The 18,727-nt window shown below is 52.2% G+C and overlaps 6 protein-coding genes across 6 annotated transcripts; 4 read left to right on the forward strand and 2 right to left on the reverse strand.

Moving 5' to 3' along the window:
- Positions 1-505: 505 nt before the first annotated feature.
- On the reverse strand, positions 506-4,618 carry N7532_005643 (inositol polyphosphate kinase KCS1; the record flags this gene model as incomplete). Its single annotated transcript, XM_056618137.1, has 2 exons — positions 506-2,381; positions 2,505-4,618. 2 exons carry the CDS (start codon positions 4,616-4,618, stop codon positions 506-508), a joined length of 3,990 nt encoding a protein of 1,329 aa, XP_056474296.1.
- A 52-nt stretch (positions 4,619-4,670) lies between these two features.
- N7532_005644 (uncharacterized protein) lies at positions 4,671-5,703 on the forward strand (the record flags this gene model as incomplete). The annotated part of the gene is made up of 3 exons (XM_056618138.1): positions 4,671-4,972; positions 5,032-5,160; positions 5,394-5,703. 3 exons carry the CDS (start codon positions 4,671-4,673, stop codon positions 5,701-5,703), a joined length of 741 nt encoding a protein of 246 aa, XP_056474297.1.
- A 2,041-nt stretch (positions 5,704-7,744) lies between these two features.
- N7532_005645 (DUF614 domain protein) lies at positions 7,745-8,966 on the forward strand (the record flags this gene model as incomplete). Its single annotated transcript, XM_056618139.1, has 2 exons — positions 7,745-8,657; positions 8,731-8,966. The coding sequence occupies 2 exons, from the start codon at positions 7,745-7,747 to the stop codon at positions 8,964-8,966; spliced, it is 1,149 nt and encodes a 382-aa protein (XP_056474298.1).
- A 1,142-nt stretch (positions 8,967-10,108) lies between these two features.
- On the forward strand, positions 10,109-10,581 carry N7532_005646 (uncharacterized protein; the record flags this gene model as incomplete). The annotated part of the gene is made up of 3 exons (XM_056618140.1): positions 10,109-10,239; positions 10,294-10,387; positions 10,441-10,581. The coding sequence occupies 3 exons, from the start codon at positions 10,109-10,111 to the stop codon at positions 10,579-10,581; spliced, it is 366 nt and encodes a 121-aa protein (XP_056474299.1).
- A 986-nt stretch (positions 10,582-11,567) lies between these two features.
- On the forward strand, positions 11,568-12,364 carry N7532_005647 (uncharacterized protein; the record flags this gene model as incomplete). The annotated part of the gene is made up of 4 exons (XM_056618141.1): positions 11,568-11,704; positions 11,775-11,975; positions 12,055-12,199; positions 12,260-12,364. The coding sequence occupies 4 exons, from the start codon at positions 11,568-11,570 to the stop codon at positions 12,362-12,364; spliced, it is 588 nt and encodes a 195-aa protein (XP_056474300.1).
- Positions 12,365-12,480: 116 nt separating this feature from the next.
- Positions 12,481-13,472, reverse strand: N7532_005648 (alpha-hydroxy acid oxidase; the record flags this gene model as incomplete). The annotated part of the gene is made up of 3 exons (XM_056618142.1): positions 12,481-12,936; positions 12,966-13,186; positions 13,259-13,472. The coding sequence occupies 3 exons, from the start codon at positions 13,470-13,472 to the stop codon at positions 12,481-12,483; spliced, it is 891 nt and encodes a 296-aa protein (XP_056474301.1).
- Between the last annotated feature and the right edge of the window lie 5,255 nt (positions 13,473-18,727).

The following is an 18,727-nucleotide window of genomic DNA, read 5'->3' on the forward strand; positions in this document are numbered from 1 at the left end:
TTACCAGTTCTTTCTACTCCACTACTCGGTAACGTACTAAGAAAGAATTGTCCATTTACATCACCATAAAGCATATTGCCACAACAAATTGAAGAACAGACTTGAAAGAATCAACCCAGTGGGGTATTATCAATAAAACAAGACCGAGAAGTGAACCGGGAGGGAATCAAAAATGACTAATCTCATACACGCCGTGAGAAAGATAAAGGGAAATGAAGAAATGAGCACGAATAGCCAAAAAAAAGAACAAATCCGCCAGGTTCTAAATGCATCCAGGCGTTGATCAGGGTCATAGAAACATCCGTGGAGGTCGTTAGTCGTACCACCCTTGCGACAAGGGCAGCTCGGAGGTAGGAAAGGAAAAGGAAGAGGAAGAAGAAGGTTCAAAATGACGCGGAATGACAGAGCAATGCCGATGTGGAAGAAATTGTCTATCCTCAAACGCCATGATGTCGGTCTCCAGCCGAATGTTGAGCGAAGAGAAAGAGATAGAAGAAGAATCACATTAGAAACTGACCTCCCCTGTATCAGTCTCCACGCTCTCATCCCAGTATTGGTCAGAGGGCATTTCGCGGACGGCAGGTTGGGAGCCAAGGGCAATTGCCTCGCCCTCTCCGCGCTCCACAAACTCGTCCTGCGTGATCTCTTTCATTATGCGTTGAAAGTACATCCGGAGAGTCCGAAGACCACGAAGATAGCCGCGGTCAATGTCCATTGGGTGGTGGGGAGGGCATGGTGTGTCAGGAGGAAGCTCATCTTCGCCAGTGACACAGTTGGCGAAATCGACGATCTTCAATTGGACGTTGGCATTGTTGTGGCCGTCTTCGGAGTTCCGGCGTTGCGGTCCCGGTCGTTCGCCAGTCGGAGCATCAGGTTTTTGAGAAGGGCTTGACTGATCTCCGTCGTAGAGTATCAACAAACTACTAGCGTATAGCCGGTAGCGGTCCAGTTTTCGGATCATGTTTTCAAGCAGAGACAGTTTCTCCAAAATGACCGGGATCTTTTTTGCTACACTAGTGTAGCTGACGCCGTCATAGAGGAACCGCGTGAGGGCATCTTGGAATTCACGGCCAGATTTCAAATCCCGACCGAAGTACTTGTCCTCAAAGATGTACTCCTGCTTTTTAACATTCCAAGCCTGCATACCACAAAGACGAACGCCCAGCTGCTGAGAGGTCGTCGACTGGCATTTGCGTCGCTGTGATTTCTTCTTCTTTTCGTTCGCCTCAATGCCATATTGTCGAGTACCCATTTTGAGGTCAAGAACACAAGGCTTGTTCATGCCTGCTGTCAGATCCTCCAGGAGTAGGAAAAACTGAACCCGTTCGTCTTTCCTCAGCTGGGCATCCTTGGGGTTACTAGGCAAGTGGGCATCGATACTGTCTTGGGAATGCAGTGCGGCTGCTGCGTTCAGAACTTTGCTTGGCGATGTGAAAGCACCGAAATCATGTTCACGAGCTGGAGCTTCGATGGGTGTTGGGGAGACAGGTGCGGTAATTGAAGAGACCGGAGCATCTCCTTCCATGGAGAAGATTTCATCTTCCTTGTCGCCGCCGTAGCCCTCGTCATCGAAAAATAGGAGTTCACCGTTGTTGCGCGAATTGATGCTGCCTCGCCTCTGAAGCCCACCGCCCGAGTGCCGCCTTCTTGAGTGTGCGACACGGTTGAGAGAAGCCGATCTATTGAGTTGGTCATCGGTTTTGACTTGTTCAACTCGGGTGCGGTTGTCTTCAAAGGCAGTTGACGCAGAGGAAGAGAGTGGCATGCTGTCTGTGGTTGCAGGTTCGATATCCAAAGCCGAACTTTCCGTCGTACACACTCTGGTCAACGCAGATGGACGACTGGATGAAGTGTGGTCCTCTGACAGGTTTCCACGTCGATAAGGGATATCTGAAGCCGCTCTCGGCAGACGCAGATGGCCTCGGGGGTGTCGACGGTGATGATGAATTGCAGGAGGACTGAATACCTCCCGGAGAACTTGTTCCTGGAGCTTTCGGTTCACAGTCGTAGCACCCCAGATCTTATTGTTTCGCCGTCTGACGGATGCCGGGTCAGAGTCGGTAGCCACATTATCAAGGCCATCGGCTGAACGTGGCCGACTCATTAAAGCATCATCCGCAATCTTCAATCGCTGGGGACGACCGAAAAGGTCAGCGGGGATGATGTGTCGGTTATTTTCGAGGATCACTTTGGGGATTACGCCAGTAATCTGTTTCTGGCTCACAATCCGCTGCGGCTCCGGAGCTTCAAGAACATGGGAGTTGTTGTTTGCTATACCATTCGTATGGTTCGCCTCGGGCAATGCTGCACTTGCATTATCGAGCACGCCTTTTGACCGTTTAGCTGTCTTCGAGAAAGTCACATTGAGAACTCCGATGTATCTGTTTTGAAGTTAGTAAATAAACAGATCATAAACTTCAGGGTCCCGTGCTTTGTGATGAGGCAGTAAAGGGCCAAGGCAGTATCTTCTTAGGAATTCTGGAATCTTGGAAGGAGATACGCACCTCGGCAGAAATAGCAACATGTCAGGATGCCTTCGTTCGATACGCTCATAAAATTCGTTTTCACGGTTGTTGAGCTGTTTGCATACTGCACGTCTAGAAAAACGGAATACAGTCGTGTGACCCCCAACCTGATGCCGGTAGGGTTTCAACTCCACTGCACCGAGAGGACCCGTAGACTTGCGCCTTGGAGTAAAGTGTGGTCGTTGCGTTGGCGTCGCGGTTGGGGTTTCGGCATCGGCATCGTCGGTCAGGCTAGACTCATCGGGCACGGAGTGCACGCTCTCGTCTGCAGAGACGGACTCAGAGTCACAAGTAGAATCATAGCCCCGCTCGATAATCGTACTCAGAGTCTTCTCTGGGGCGCGTTCTGTCGGGGATCGGAGACCCGAAAGATCGCCGTGGAGGATCTTACTTTCATTTTTAGATCGAAAAGATATATCCACATGCCCAACTTCCTGCTCAGACACACTACGCTCTTGGGGTACCAACATCAGCTCATGGCCTTTCTCTGCGGCAGATATCTGAACTGTTTGCACACTATGTGGATCTGCTGCCAACGGCTCTTTCCCCTGCGTCTCCTCTGGCACAGCAACCCGTTCATGAGGGAAGTAGACAGCGGACTTAATTTGCTCGTTTTCCTCCTCATCTTCGAATTGCGGCGAACCGTGAGCTTCCTCCTCCTCATCGAGGGAGCCCAGGGACTCGGGGAACCGCTCCACATGTGGTTCGGCTTGGAAATAATCACGGCTGCGTTCCGCGTACTGGGTTGGGATGCTCTTAGAGAAAGAAGAGCCTCGAGCTCCACCGGGGGTGAGGTGGAAGTTTCGAATCTCCTCCAAAAGACTGCGAGGCAAAGTTGGAGGACGACGCTTGAAGGGATCTTCATGCTCTGGCTGTTGGGATTGCTCGGCGGATGTTGGAGGGCCGAATGTTTGTCCGTCGCTCAGGGACGGGAGGGAGATACTCTTGCGAAGCAATCCATCCTCATCGGATGGCAGCTCCAGGGTCTGATGATCATGGTCCATAGTGGAGCTCAAATCAGCATGCCCATGCCCATCGTGCAGCCGGGCTCGATCACGGTCCTCCCAACGCTTGCGGTCCGGGGAAGTCGTATTCTCCTTGAAAAGACCCAGATAGTGGCTGGACTTTCGGCTGCGCACATTAGAGGCAGGCTCGGCGTTGGTCAGATTAGCTTCGATAGAATTGTCCACACGCCCTCGGCGCCCTCGGCTCGAACTCCGCTCCAGCGTGACGCCGCGACCGGTCTCAGTGTACGGAGGGAAAGGTACAGCTTCAGAGCCGACCGACGGCCGGTCGTAGCCTGCAGGCGGTGTCAACGACCCGGGAGAATGAGAGACATTGTCTATTGCCGAAGGAAGGAGACTGCTTTCAGTGCGGGTATCAGAGAAACCATCGGTGTTCAAGTTCGTACCTGGTTCATTCGATGGCACTGGGGACACCTGCTGAACATTGACCTCCGCTTCTTGGCCCTTGCGCTGATCAGCCGACGAGATTGATGAGCGGAGTAGAGAGACACGAGGGTAATCAGAAGCTGAAAAGAGTGAGGTGGAGCGCAATGGGTAATGTCTGCGGACGTCAACTTCCATGTGGGAAGAGTCGACGTGAGAACGGAGGGGAGAGACCTTGGAGGCAGGAGTTGGAGATCCGGGCACATCATCGAGGCCGGGTATCAGGTTGACCTGACTGTCATTCTCCGCGGCCTTGTCAGGCGGCAATTGGGGGGTGTTGGCGCCGCTCTCGGACGGCAGGTAGTGTGTTGCAAAGATGCTGTCTCGTTCGGACAATTGAGGACTGTGGAAGAATTCGGGGCGGGAGGGTTTTTCCAGCGGTAAGGTCTGCGTTCTTTTGAGGGCGAAGGTTGATGCGGGCTGGGACCATTGTTGGACGGTGTGGACGGTGGGGGACTCGGCGCGCGATGGAGACTGGGCCTCCTGTTGAGCCCCCTGGGGCAACAACTGTTGGTCCTGCGACAAGTGGTGGCGTGGGTTGACCGGCGAGGGCTCGGCCGCCGAGCAATCATGTTGGGCTGGCGCAGCAGGTGTTACCAGGGGGGCAGGCAAGGAGTCTTCGGGAGCGGGCGGCGGATTTGACATGGAGAGGACATTGGTCAGGGCTGCACGGTCGGAATGAAAGGGACAGCGGGAAATGGCGATTCGAGGAGCTGAGGAAATGGGTTCAGAATTGGGGAAAGCCGCGGGCGATACGGAGACACGAGGTGGCCGGGGGGAAGGCGGCCAGGAAGTGGCAGATAGCGGTGGACCGCGGTGGACACAGCGAGACAGAGGGGAGTCTAGCGTCACGGCGAGCAGAAAAGACCAGTCAGTGGATGAACGTCGCCGGGGATGGCGATGGGCCACGTTGGGCGAGGACGAGTTCTTACAGGTTGTGCTGACGGCAGAATGGGGACGGATGGCCGGGATCAGAAGGAAAGTCAGAGACACTGGCCGGTCTGAGCTTCACGAGATAAAGGATCAAACTGCGGTTTGAGGCCTGGTTCGCAGTGTAGGACAGTGACGCCGATCGTCCGTCACCGCCTTGGACGCGGTGGAGCCGATCTGAATCTCGAACTTCTCCAGATGCTTCTGGATGCGGCGGGTTGCGGGATGGCTTGGGCTGGCGTGGGTGAGATCTCCAGGTGAGGTCGAGGTCGAAGGTTGCAGAGTTGCGGAGTTGCGGGTTTGGCTGTGGGAAGAGACAGACAATGGCGGAGAGAGGATGAAGTCACCGCAAAATCGGACTTGCCTCACCGTCTGGCTCCCGCCCGGTTTTGCTCTTCGTCAACTCCTGTTGACGGCGGCTCGTCTCCGAACAATCGCCCAGCCCAATCTTTGCGATTACTCTGTGGATGCAGCTTAATCTCCATTCCAGTGCCCATTTCTACTGGGCTCGCATGGCATGGGGGTGCGATCGGCATTCTGCAGGACCTCGACTCTCTCTGCTGGGTCCTGATTCGTGCCAGCGACACAGTCCAAATCTCGCAAGGGCTTTCTCCGTGACGAACCTCTCCCACCTCCCCCCCGGCCCTTTCAACCTTTCCAGCACGGGACTGCCATCCAGATACCGGGGATCGCGGAATGCAGCAGGGGCAACACCATCGACCGTTCTCTTCGCATCCTGGGCCATTGTCCCAAACCCAAACAGGGAGCTCACGATCCTTGGTCTGGCTCGCAACGGGTAACTCCAGGTGTGGGGGGCAAGGGATAGCTGAGTTCTCGGGTCGATCCATCGTTTCTTGGGACGCTCTGCTGCGTTGCCTTGCGCCAATCACCATCGATTCTGTGTGGCGTGCGGCCACTGTGGTTGGCCATAGGTGTCAGCTCTCCATTCCTCGACCGAGCAGGATGATCCGGTGCTTGCAATTGGATCTGGTGTGGGCATTCAAAGCAGTGGGCCGAACCCAGGAATGTTGGGCCTTCCCCAGCCTCGAAGCAGCAATCAGGTCAGGTGTCAGGGGCAGCTGACTCGGTCCGAAGTTTGTTTTCCAGGCTTGTGCAAGTTTGCTGCCTTGCACCGCCATCGCGGCGTAGTCTTCCCAGGTTTTCGAGCCAAACACCATACTCGTCAGCCCTGAGGACTTGCTTCTGCGCTTAGGTGCTCCAATAGATTACCCTGTAGATATCCGTAAGCGATATTCCTATCCCAGTAGGCGAGGTACCTACCTAATGGGTACTAGTATCCGACCGTGCAGTCAACTGTTCAAACACTGTGGGATCAGACACCAGCACTATACTCAGGCTCTGGTCTGTCAAGAACTACTGCCTTATTTGGGAAAAGCAGCAACGGCTTCTGAACCAGACTCCAGACACGCATCTGGTTACCTTGCATAGCTGGGAATTCCAGGTACTATATGATTCTGGAGTTGAGACAACGGCGGATGTGTCGCTGGTTGGGACGATTGATATCATATATGGAATGAATGAAGCACTGGTCCGCGGAACCGTCAAGTCGTTGCGCATCATAGTCAAATATGTTTCTCTTCTATACAAGTTCGTAGCGGGCAACGTTCATATATCCGCGGGTACCTATCGTGGGCCAACTCTATCTGTAACATGATGGCATTCGTGCACTTGGGCAGCAATCTGCTGGGGCCAAAATTTAGGACCAAAAAAGCAAAGGGAGGCAGTCCGCCGATCATCCCAGTTTCCGAAGTATGCCCGGCCAGGATAAATACGGGACGACCAGTCACGCGAGTTGCGACTGAATACACGTTACTACTAAATAACCTACAGTATTTGACTGAGTGCTGTTTGACGACTCGTGGCTCGGTTTGCTACATCAGAATAGAGCCTAAGAATGGGGGCGTTCGCCGAGGGCCGGCCCGCAGGACCCCAGTTTACTACGGGAGTCACTTGTGTGCTTCGGATGTACTTCTGTTCTTCCACTCAGGACCAAGTGCTCCCTGGCGCTCACTCATCACCTTAATTGCAGCTGTGACGTAGCGGGCTGTGATGGCGCTTCTATCACCAACAGAGACACACGGCGCCCGCATCCTCGTCCCTATGGGGTCTTGTTCTGCGACCAGAGTCGGCATTTGAATGGATTGGTACCTGGCCACGTTTCATCTCAGAGACACGCGATTTGAATCGCTGTTCGTCGGGCAATCCCTATTCCCAGGGCTCTACGAAGCTCATCTTAAACCGAGTCCAACAGTTACACGCGAGTCACACTCGCCGCTTGGCTCGGCGTGTGATGAGGCCCGCCCTAACGCCCAACGGGGGATACCGGGCGGGTCCTTGATCCAACCAGCGCGGGCGACTGTGTGAAGAAGATGCAGTAGGGTGCAAGGACCGCTGGGGCGACCAGGCAAGTCGCGAATCTGGAGCTTCCAGACCACTCAGAGCGTCCAAACCCCGCGGAGCTCTGACTTAGCCCCCTCCAGCCCATCGTGATCTCCACTCCAGCGGTTTTAACTGCGGACAACCCCCATCACGCGCGTTTTTCAACAGTTGCTATGCTCTTTTTTCTCTGTCGATCTGCTGTCGCATGTCGTGTAACAGCGAGCCGACGAGTCATCTGTTAGCGGAGCTCATGTTCAGGGGAAGCTGTTGAGATGCGGCGTCTGTCGAAGCGACACACTTGACGAACTACGACCTCCCAAGTCGCAAATCGCTCAATTTTAAGGGTTTAGCGATTGTACGCTTGTACCAAAGGAGCTTTTGCAGCTAGACTTGAAGCTCAATTAAGCACATTGAGAGTACTCTGCGATCGTTCCTATCAAAATGAGTCGCCCATTGCAGCTCGACACCCAGGTGGGCCAGAGTCAGAGATATTCCTTCATCGAAACACCTCTGGAGATGCACTCATCGTCACTGCATCGTGATCTCGAAGGCCACCCTCCATTTCCGGCTGAACCTCATCCACCGCATCCACCTCTCCAGCATCAACAACAGCAACAACATCAACAGAAGCAGCATCAACAGCAGCAGTATCAATATCAACAACACCAACAAGAGCAGCAACGGCAACAGCAACAGCAGCCACCACCACCGCTCCAAGAGACTATAATCTCGCCATCGCTCCAACAACCCGAGCAGGCCTCAGGCGTATATCAACAAGGCGGGAGGGTGTCACCTTTAGAAGAAGGCAGTGTACCAACCTATTCGAGATACCCGCAATTTGACCAGCATCCCATTCATTTCGCGCCTGTGATCGAGTCTGCAAAACCGCAGCAACAGGCCGTTCGATCACCGCAGTATGCATACAATCCGCCGCCCAGCTCCCCCGGTCCTTTACCGATAAAGACCAACCCGGAAGCCCCCAGACGAGCCGACACCTTCACCATTACCCCCGATGCGAATCCTCTGCAGTCGCCCAAATCTCCATACTTCTCCCCTCCGTCGGCTGCGACACCATCCCAGGCACCGACGATAGATGACTTGGCCTCATACCACCAACCGGGGCAGATCATGCATCCCAACCAAGAAGTAAACGGCGGGTCATGGAATCATGGGCTGTGCGAATGCTCGAATCTTGGGACCTGTTGTCTGGGCTTGCTGGGCCCCTGCATTCTGTACGGGAAAACGCAGCACCGTCTATACAGGAAATCGAAGAAAGAGGACCCGACAAATATGCTGGGATATGAGACGTGTAATGGATCTTGTACGGCAATGGCCCTGTTGTGTGGGTGTCAATGTAAGTCAAGGATGAAGCAACCCCACAAGTAAAAAAGACCAAATTGATAAAAATACTCACCCGTCGACAACAGGGCTGCTGGCTACGATACAACATACCCGAACGAGAAAGGCATATGGAATCGAGGGCAACATTGCATCAGACTGTGTGCGCGCCACATGCTGCACCTGCTGCACCCTCATCCAAGATGAGAAGGAAATCCAACAGCGAGAGAAACAGCGCGGGCGTGCCGTCCTGGAGCGAGGCGCAACCCTGCTCTCCCCATATACAGCCCCGGGGCCAATGTCGTATCCCCCGCCACCAAAATGACCACAGCACAGCCACTAGTAGTTGCTTTGAAATGCCTTGAATGCGCAGCATACTGTACCTATAACCAAGCGATGTTACAATATGATCAACCATCAGATGCAAGAGCATGTACGCGATGGGGCAACCGAACACCCGGGCTCATCCATCCGGTCTGGATGGGCGAGATGGGGACACCTGCATGATTCCGCATGCCCATCAAAATTTTCACAAGTAGAATTACACAGAAGCTTGCATAAGAGGAATTGCATTCATGCTCAGCCCTGTGACAAGGTGGGAAGTGCACCATTCCCAACACGCATTATCGATCTTCAGCCGCGCGGAACCCGGTTGTTGGGAGACGAACCGACCTGTCAGATCGCCACGAACTGCAACGGACCTATGATGTCAAGCCGTTCGCTTCTGCCATGCGAGATGAAGGCCATTTTTCATTGTCGTGTGGAATCAAGTGGAACGTTTTCGTTTCTTTTGCCGGGCAAATGCGTACGTATGATAGAGGAGGTGGAAGTGGGTGCAGCACAAGGTAGAAGGCACCACCACTCCACCGTGGCCAATTGGTCTCGTCGCACTGGGAAATTTGTAGCCATCATGCGTGGGAGTGTGAAGTAAATAATCTCCTAGATCAATCTACCAGCCAATTCGATACCATGTCGACTCCGCAGTAAATTTCGAGACTTCGGAATGGGAACACGTCTCAGCCCCCCAAAACTGGAGCATGCATCCTTTTCTGTTCGGAGGGTGGCCGTTGAGCAGCGCCGTGGAGACATTGCCTCTCAGGCACTTTTCGCCTCATGATCGAAGAGCCCCGATGTAGGCGACGGTGCTGCCCGTCAAGTGTTAGCCTCGTTAACGATCACGGGCTTGGACGTAAGGGTGCGACACATCTATTACTTCCACTATCGAGTGGCACGGGTAACACTGCAACAGCCGGAGAAGTCAGTTCTCGTCCTCGAAATGGACCGGATCGCTATAATGAGACCTGTTAGCCACGGCTGAACCCTCTCGATGGTGTTGCATCGCTGAAGGTATTTCTGTTTCGACAGTTGAACGGTTGAGTGTTCTTCTAATATCTGTATAGACACTCTTCACCGGCTCCCTCCCTCATCTACACCTGCTGCATTGGCTGCATCAAACTCTCCATCCCAATGCTCTACAAGCGTCTCTCTCCCGTCAAGAGCATGAACGTTATGGTCTGGATCGTGTCCGCCATCGTGGTCCACTTGGCGTTCGGGGGCATCCTTGTCGGCTGCTTCACTTGCATTCCGACCGAGAAGCTGTAGCACCCCACCAGCCCCGGTGGCTGCCTCAGAATGGGTGAATTCTACTACAGTCTGCAAATTCCGAACATCTTCACTGACGCCATGATCTTGTTCATGCCCATGCACACCGTCTGGGGCCTGCCCATCCAAAAGCCCAGAAGGTCAGTCTGTCTGGTATCTTCGACGTCGGATTCTTGTAAGTTGCCCGCCGTCAACAGCATGTTGCCGCGCATACCCTCGAACCAAAAGTCACAATCCACAGGACCCTGGTCTTTGACATCGTCCGTCTCGTCTCCCTCATCGACCTCTCCCGCTCCGGCGAGGACATCACCTACAACCAAGTCAACCTCAGCGTCTAGACCTGCTTCGAGCCCGCCATCGGCATCGTCGTCGCCTGCCTCTCCAACATGCGTCCATAGTTCAAGGTTATGCACGAGCGGGTCTGGTCGTGATACGTCTCAACAAACGCCAGCAACAAGAACAACTTCATGGGCAAGAACGAGAAGTCCGAATGGACTCGTGATACCCCCAGACCCAACGGCGACACCATGCATACGACCACCATGCACTCTTCTGATACTCGGACCTTCGACAGCCCTGCATGAAGCAGGTTGACAAAAGAAAGATACCCACTCCCGCAGGCGTCTATAGTACCCGGAGTTTTCTAGCAGTTTGATCAATGTTGGTTTTATGCTTGCATTCTAAGGCTCTCTGCCTAATCACTCATTTCGGTTGATATACTTTTTACGATCGGTTACTGTCGTCCATGCATTGAGTCGTTTGGAATTTCAATTATTTAGTCTTGGTATACTCCATACACATTATGCACCTGCTGAGTGTTGTTCTTTCGCCAACCTTAGCGATCACCTATCTGAGTCCATACATTCAAAGTGTTTCACATCTATAAATGCGATGGTGTCATGTTTCACCGCATATTTTTTGCGGCTGGCGGGGACATACCTAGCCAAAATCTAATCCTCTCGCTAGAACTTGAGCCTTCCAACACTCACATATCAACAACATCATCTCACTGGCAGCATAACCCCCAAGACTCGTGATCTGCACAAGATACAGCGATAGCAGAATGTCGATCCAACCCCTCCACAGGCAGATCTCAAGATTTGCGCAAACCCCAGTCCCGATTGGCGAGCGTGAAGCATCTCAGATGCCCTCCCCTCATTGCCAAGCGGGCCCCCATCGACGCCCGTCCCGCCCGCGACGCCCACATGACCGCGCGGCCTGCGCAATGACGAAGCCCCCAACCCTCCCATGCCGATCGGAGGATCATTCAAAGACCCAAACCCCCCGCGAGTCGCGAGGTATCACAAGCCCCATCCGTCGCACAATGCGTGGGCTCGACGAAAGTACCGACGTGCTGATCCGGGTTGGCCAGACGGCCGGCGAGCAGGTCAAGCATGGCTGGGACGCCTTTGTCAATTTTGCGGCTCGCGATAACGTGCTTGAGGTGGCACTGGGTTTGATGTAGGAGTTCCCTGCTTCTATAGTGGTGCTGGCTGAATTGCGCAGGGACTGGGCTGACCCAGGTCTATAGAATTGCTAATGCCTTTACGAAAGTCGTGACGTCCTTCGTGTCCGATATGGTCTTGCCGGTTATTTCAATGCTACCGTTCTTGAATCGGAATATGGGTCAGAAGTTCGCGGTGCTGTCGAAGGGGCCTCATTATGTTCAGGGGCAAGGGTACAATACTGTCAAGCAAGCTCGGGATGATGGGGCCTTGGTACTTGCGTGGGGGTATGTGAGATGCTAAAAGCAAGATCCCCACATATCGAAGTACCCAGTTCAATGATTTGCTGACTATTTCGTGTCACAGGAGTTTTATTGAGAATATGGTCAGCTTCATGGGGGTGAGCTTGACTCTGTTTGCGGTCGCTCACTTGTACATGGCCATCTCTCACAACAAGATCATCAAACCCACCGTCAGGTGCAGGTATTGCAAGAAATACATTAGTATCGAGGTGCGAATATATCCAGAACTACATTCCAGCTGGAGGGGATTCGTCACTAACTAGGCTTAGGCAAAACGCTGTCTGAACTGCTCAAGCTGGCAAGATGGTCGAGAGGACCTGCCTGGAGAGCACGAAGACCATGAAGACGAGGAGCTGACCGGTGATAGATCATGAGCTTGTCGGGTCTGATTTCTTTCAACCTTTTTCCTTTCTGTTTCCGATCTCGCATGACTACTAGAAATGCCTAAACCGATTATCTAAGAATATCAAATACACCGTTCCTTCCTACACTATATCTTACTCAAACGACCCTCCACAGAACGCCTCATCGAGGCTCGGCAGATATCATGAACTCCCACAGCCCCAGACAGCGACATTGTCCGACTAAGCTCTCGCTCCAGAATATTAATCACCGTCTCAACGCCCTCACTCCCATTATGCGCCAGTCCCCACAACGCCGGCCGACCGACCATAACGAAATCAGCCCCAAGAGCCATGGCCGTGAAGACATCGCTTCCACGTCGGACTCCGCCATCCAATATAACCGGAATACGACCCTTAACAGCCGCAACAATCTCAGGCAATGCTTGAATGGTCGAGGGCGCACAATCGAGCTGGCGACCGCCGTGATTCGACACAATGATCGCATCGGCCCCATACTCGATAGCAAGGAGCGCGTCTTCGGGAGCCATGACGCCCTTCAGAATAAGCTTCATCTTCGAATGCTCCCTCAAGAACCCGATCGTCTTTTCCATGTCAATGAGGCGCTACTTGCTCCATCGCCGATTGCCCGACGGATCTCGCGCGCGTGTCTGGCTGAGCGCGCGTCCATGAGCGTTCGATTCGACGTTGGCTTGTCGGACTTTTTTCCATAGTCCTTCCCGATATTAGCTAGTTGGAGACCTGGGGGTAGAATGAGCGGAGATTGGCGGTCGTTGATGCGGTTTCCCAGCATCGGCGTGTCGACGGTGAGGACGAGCGCTTTGTACCCCGTAGCTGGGCGATATTAGCAATCGTCGGGGTGCTGGATACCGAGGTACGATAGAAGGACCATTGTGTCGAGCATACCTTCCGCCCTCTTGATTAAAGGAATGCTGAGCTCCAATTTGCTTGCGAGGTATAACTGGAACCAAAAGGGCGTCCTGGATCCTATCTGCTGGTTTACGGACATCACATCTTCCAGCGAAGTGATCGAGTTGGAAGAGAGCGTCAGACTTAAGCCCATAGAGGCGGCTGCGCGAGAAACGTCCGTTTCCCCGTCGCCACCCGCTAGCCTTTGCATGGCGCTGGGTGCAATGCCGATGGGTATGGCGTACCCGTGGCCGAGCAGTTCGGTTGAGGTGTCTACCTTGGAGACATCGCGCAGGTTTCGAGGCCATGCTTACCCCGCACAAGAACATCGGAGTATGCAGAAAAGCCGATGGCACAAGCTCACAATGGGAAGTTCATAAGAGAGCTGTTAGGATTTACCACCTTTGATACGTTGCTGACAGTGGGGACAATGGTGTGAGCGTCGGAGTAAACCCCCTTGAGCAATTTTCTCACCAACTCTTCATACCAATTTTTCAACAACTCAGAAACTTGATTATACTAGCCATTTTCTCAATTTGTTACTTCAATGTCCCCCTTCAACATCCCCCTTCAGCAAATTCATCCGACGACTTAAACGATTCCACCGACAATTCCCTAAAGGTGAACCGTCCAGCGGTTCTTTTAATTATTAATCCTATAAAACAAATTCTGCTAACAAACCCCTCCTTTGATACCTTCCACGATCACCTAAAATTATTTCTTCAACGACCCTTCAACGACCCCCTCCAGTTAGTTCCAATGGCTTCTTACATGATGATGAATTCATTTGCCCGATGTAGCTTGCTCTAAATATATGCTGCTATGCGGGAATGCTGTCAGGCCTGCCGACAGCTTGAAGGTGGTCGCCAGCCCACTGAACGATTGTTTCCATGGGTTGCAACGCAAGCCCCTGATTGGTCGCCCGAGAATGTATGCAACCATGACAAAATAGACAAAATAAAGAAAAGAAATCCAAAACGAACGTCGCTTCCCCTCTACCCACTCTCCTTTCCACAATCAGACTTCATTCTCTGATCTACTTCATCCCCCACCGCCTTCATCTGCGCAGCCCTCTGGGCCGTCGGCTGCCGCTCCTGCGCTCGCTTGCATCAAGGGAGTACAGTGGACCTGGCACTGCACTCCTAACGGGCACCATCCTTCTCCTTCCGTCACACTGTCCTGAGGGGTCATCCTTTTTCGTCGCCTTTTTCCGTGCCGAGAGCCAATGGGTCGACTGCTTGAAACTGGTTTAAGAGACCTGTCCGGACCATGAATTCGGCCACAATTATGCGAGCCTCTGGCCGCGTCAGGAGCTCGTCGCGTCGCAGAGCAACTCCGCGGTTGGACAGAGCGTTTCTCATCCAGTTACGCTCATCTTGGAGTAGCGGGCATTCAAGCAAGATATGATCGACGGTCTGGTTCCCCAGATTGCAACCACATCTCGCTGACTCGCGCCGATTGATGCGAGTCAAGTAGGCAGCAAGGCCAATTCCAATTCGTCCAGTACGAAGCTGCATCAGAATGGACGCTGTCGCTTTCCGCAGGTCGGACCAGTATTCCAGGGTCTTCTTTGTTGGTCGTTCGACTAAGCGTTTCGTCGGTCGACCTGTTCTCTCTATAGACCATGACCTTTCCCACTCGATTTTTGCCTCGCGGCGAATGCGGCTTTTAGCTGCAGCTGCAAGGCGAATATAACGATTGTTTGGGTTTTGTGGTCCTTCTGGTTCCTGGGCCGCCTCCTTTGCGTGTCGGTCGACACGTTCATTGCCGGCCACTCCTTGATGAGCAGGTATCCACCTGAGGTGGATTTGACGGCCATTGGCTGCGTGTTGCCTTACCAGGTGGAGGCATTCTTCCAGGTAGACCTGTCCTGATGGCATCCGTGGTTGGCGGAGCGCCTTCAATGCCCCTTGGCTGTCTGCAAAGATGACAAGCCCGTTTCTCGCCTGTGCCGCCCACGGTTCTGTGGTCTCCAAGATTAATTTGAGTGCCATTTCGATGGCACTGAGCTCGGCAGCGTATACAGTGGACGTTTCTTCGCCGCCCATTTGGCTGTGAGCGTGGTGATCCTCGAGATCAACGACTACTGCTGCTCCAATTTTTCCCTCGATCCCACTCCCGTCGGTGTAGAGAATCAAGGGTCTTTCTCTTCGGTCTTTGGATAGAATGTGGTCGTGAGTTTTCACTGCCATCTCTCTGTCCTCGATGAACACTTCTGGCGGCGCTTGTCATGGTGCCTGGACGAATGCCTTCCGACTCTCCCAGTCTCTCGCCAAAGTTCCCGGGGGAGCCGTAAGGCATCCGCTCGTTTTCCAGGCTTGCGCCTCCATCGGTGTCCATCCAGACCAGTCTCTCTCGTCTACCGGTCGGCGTCGTAGCATTGTTGGTGGGGCAGCGAATACTGGTCCAGTCCGTAACCGTAAAGCCGTTTCTTTTACGAGGCGGTTCACGTCGGTGGGAGAATGTAAAGACACCATACAGTCTTTCTCGATAACGTAACCCACAAGCGAACCGCCCACACAAGCGAACCGCCCACCCCATCAATTTTGATCTGAGTACTATAACCTCTCTTTTATAACCATCCACCATGCCACCAAATCGATCTAGTTCTGCCCGATTTTCGCAGGATAGGCAGGGCAGAATCTCATTAGCCCTGCATGCCATTCAAAATGGTCAAATTACCTCTATTCGCAAAGCAGCACGCCAATTCGACGTCCCCTGGTCCACTCTACGCGATCGCGTCAACGGTCAACAAAGTCGCTCAGAAACACGCGCCAACAACCATAAATTGACAGAAGACGAGGAGAGATCACTTCTACAATGGGTGCTCTCTATGGATTCACGTGGATCAGCTCCTCGGCCTGCTATGGTGGCAGAAATGGCCAATCTTCTATTAGCCGAACGCTGTACGCAGACTGTTGGCGTCAACTGGGTCTACAACTTTGTTAATCGCCATGATGATCTTAAATCTCGGTTCTCTCGAAAGTACAACTACCAACGAGCAAAATGCGAGGATCCAAAGGTCATACGAGAGTGGTTCGACTTGGTTCAACGCACGATTAATGAGAACGGCATCCAACCTGACGATATATATAACTTTGATGAGACTGGCTTCGCAATGGGTCTTATTGCTACTGCAAAAGTCGTCACCCGTGCTGAATACTACGGTCGGAGATCTCTTAAACAACCTGGAAATCGTGAATGGGTCACATCTATCGAGTGTATTGGTGCGTCGGGCTTCAAATTACCACCTTGTCTTATCTTCAAATCCAAGACACATCACCAGGCTTGGTACGAAGATAAAGGGGTAGGACCGGACTGGAGGATCGAAATCAGTGATAATGGATGGACAACTGATGCTATTGGCCTTCGCTGGCTGAAAGATCTCTTTATTCCGAGTACGGCGAGCCGTACAAAGGGTAAATATCGTCTTCTAGTCCTTGATGGTCATGGTAGCCATTTGACACCTCAATTCGACCGACTTTGCGCTGAACATGATATTATACCAATTTGCATGCCAGCGCATTCATCTCATTTGCTACAACCACTAGATGTCGGGTGTTTTGCGAACCTAAAGCGCGCATATGGTGGCTTGGTTGAGCGAAAAGCTCGATGCAATATCAACCATATTGACAAGCTTGATTTCCTTGCCGCCTACCCGCACGCTCGCGAGATCTCATATCACTCGGATATAATTCAGAGCGCATTCGAATCTGCTGGTTTAATACCCTTTGATCCCGATCGGGTTATATCGAAGCTTAATATTCAGCTTCGAACACCAACCCCCCCAGGAAGCCGACCAGGAAGCCGATCAAGTGAGTGGAGCCCTACAACACCACTCAACACAAAACAATTATATCGGCAAGAATCTTCAGTCAAAGCTCTACTCAAATATCGATCCGTGAGCCCTCCAACGCCTACAAAGCATGTGGTAGAGCAGACTCTTAAAGGCTTCCATGTCACGCTTCAAAGGCTAGCGATGTTGGAGAAAGAAATCCGGGATTTGCGCGCTGCCAATGAGGTTCGGAAACAAAAACGCAAGAGGTCTAATAAACGCATCGACCGTACTGAAGGCATGTCAATTCAGGAGGGAAGAGACGTAATATTCAGTTCGAACCAAGCCGTTGAATCTCTGGATCCTGTTCATCCAGAACTAGCTCCGGTCGCAAATGAGACTAATACACCACGACAACGGGCGCCACCAAGATGCAGTGGTTGTGGAGGGATAGGGCATAAGATAAATAGATGTCCGAAGCAGTGATATCAATAATTTAATGGCGTTGTGGTTATTTTATATGCAAATCAAAATTATAGGTTGAGATGGGTGGGCGGTTCGCTTATGTGGGCGGTTCGCTTGTGGGTTACGTTATCGCCTTGACCAACACACACTTAATAACTCTTTCTGGACCCACCGCCAAGGTCTTAGCGCGAGTAAATTATTGAACGGGCCTCACTATACCAATCGCCTATATGTGTAGTTGTAACCGTGGGAATATCTGTTGTGATATATCATATTGTACCGGAAACAATTCCAGACCTCACGGAATTACCAGCTATGATTGGAAATCAATCTGGAGGCAGCATGCTGTATATAAGTCGTGAAGTTTCTTGTCTCTAGAATAAGAAGCAATCTTCCTCTGAATTACAACAATACCAACACAAATCCACTTGGTTTGCCGAAATAATCTAATGTCTTTATAAATTCCTACCTAAACCAAATTTGCAAATTAATGAAAGATATATAACTAGCTACTACATAATTTTTTAATTTGTCTAGACGAGGACTATAACAAGGCCAAAAATATAAGGACCTCGGTCTCACAAGCAAATGTGGTACCTCGGCTTGTCGCCAAGAAAACTGCTTAATCATGAGAGGCGGAACATCCATGGATGGATTGGCCATAACTTCAATTGCTCCGTATATCCAAACACCTATTTCATTTCATCCTGTGTCTGGTCTGGTCTCCACAGATTCTTGGATATGTCAATTTCGACTTCGGCGTGCTTTCTGCTGGGTTCGCTACCCTTACTGGTTTTCTCGGAATGGAAATCCAGATCACACATGGGCACGGCGGTATTCAAAATGCTCTCTTCAGTTGCTTTCCTTAGCAGCCCATTGCTCTTACCATCCACAGAGTGGTCAGACTATCGCCGTCTCATCACCATCGGTCTTAGCTTTTCCTTGCTGGGCGACTTTTTCTTATTCCTTCACGGCGTGAATTCCATGGCTTGGACAGTAAAAACCCGACCTCCGGCAAATCGGAAGCGCCAGGAAAAGTATCGATATCTTTCCAACTCGGTATCGTCGCCTTCGCAGCAGCTCATATAGCCTACACTGTAGCCTTCCTGCAAGATTCCTACGAGACCTCCTGGACAGCCTTTGCCGCCACGTTCGTAGGGGCAGTGGGCGCTGCAAAATGGTTGGGTGTTATATATCCCCGGCCACGTTCCTCACTCCAGAACAAT

This window comes from Penicillium argentinense, assembly GCF_028826775.1.
Source record: "Penicillium argentinense strain IBT 30761 chromosome Unknown utg000005l_segment0_segment0, whole genome shotgun sequence".
Taxonomy (NCBI): domain Eukaryota; kingdom Fungi; phylum Ascomycota; class Eurotiomycetes; order Eurotiales; family Aspergillaceae; genus Penicillium; species Penicillium argentinense.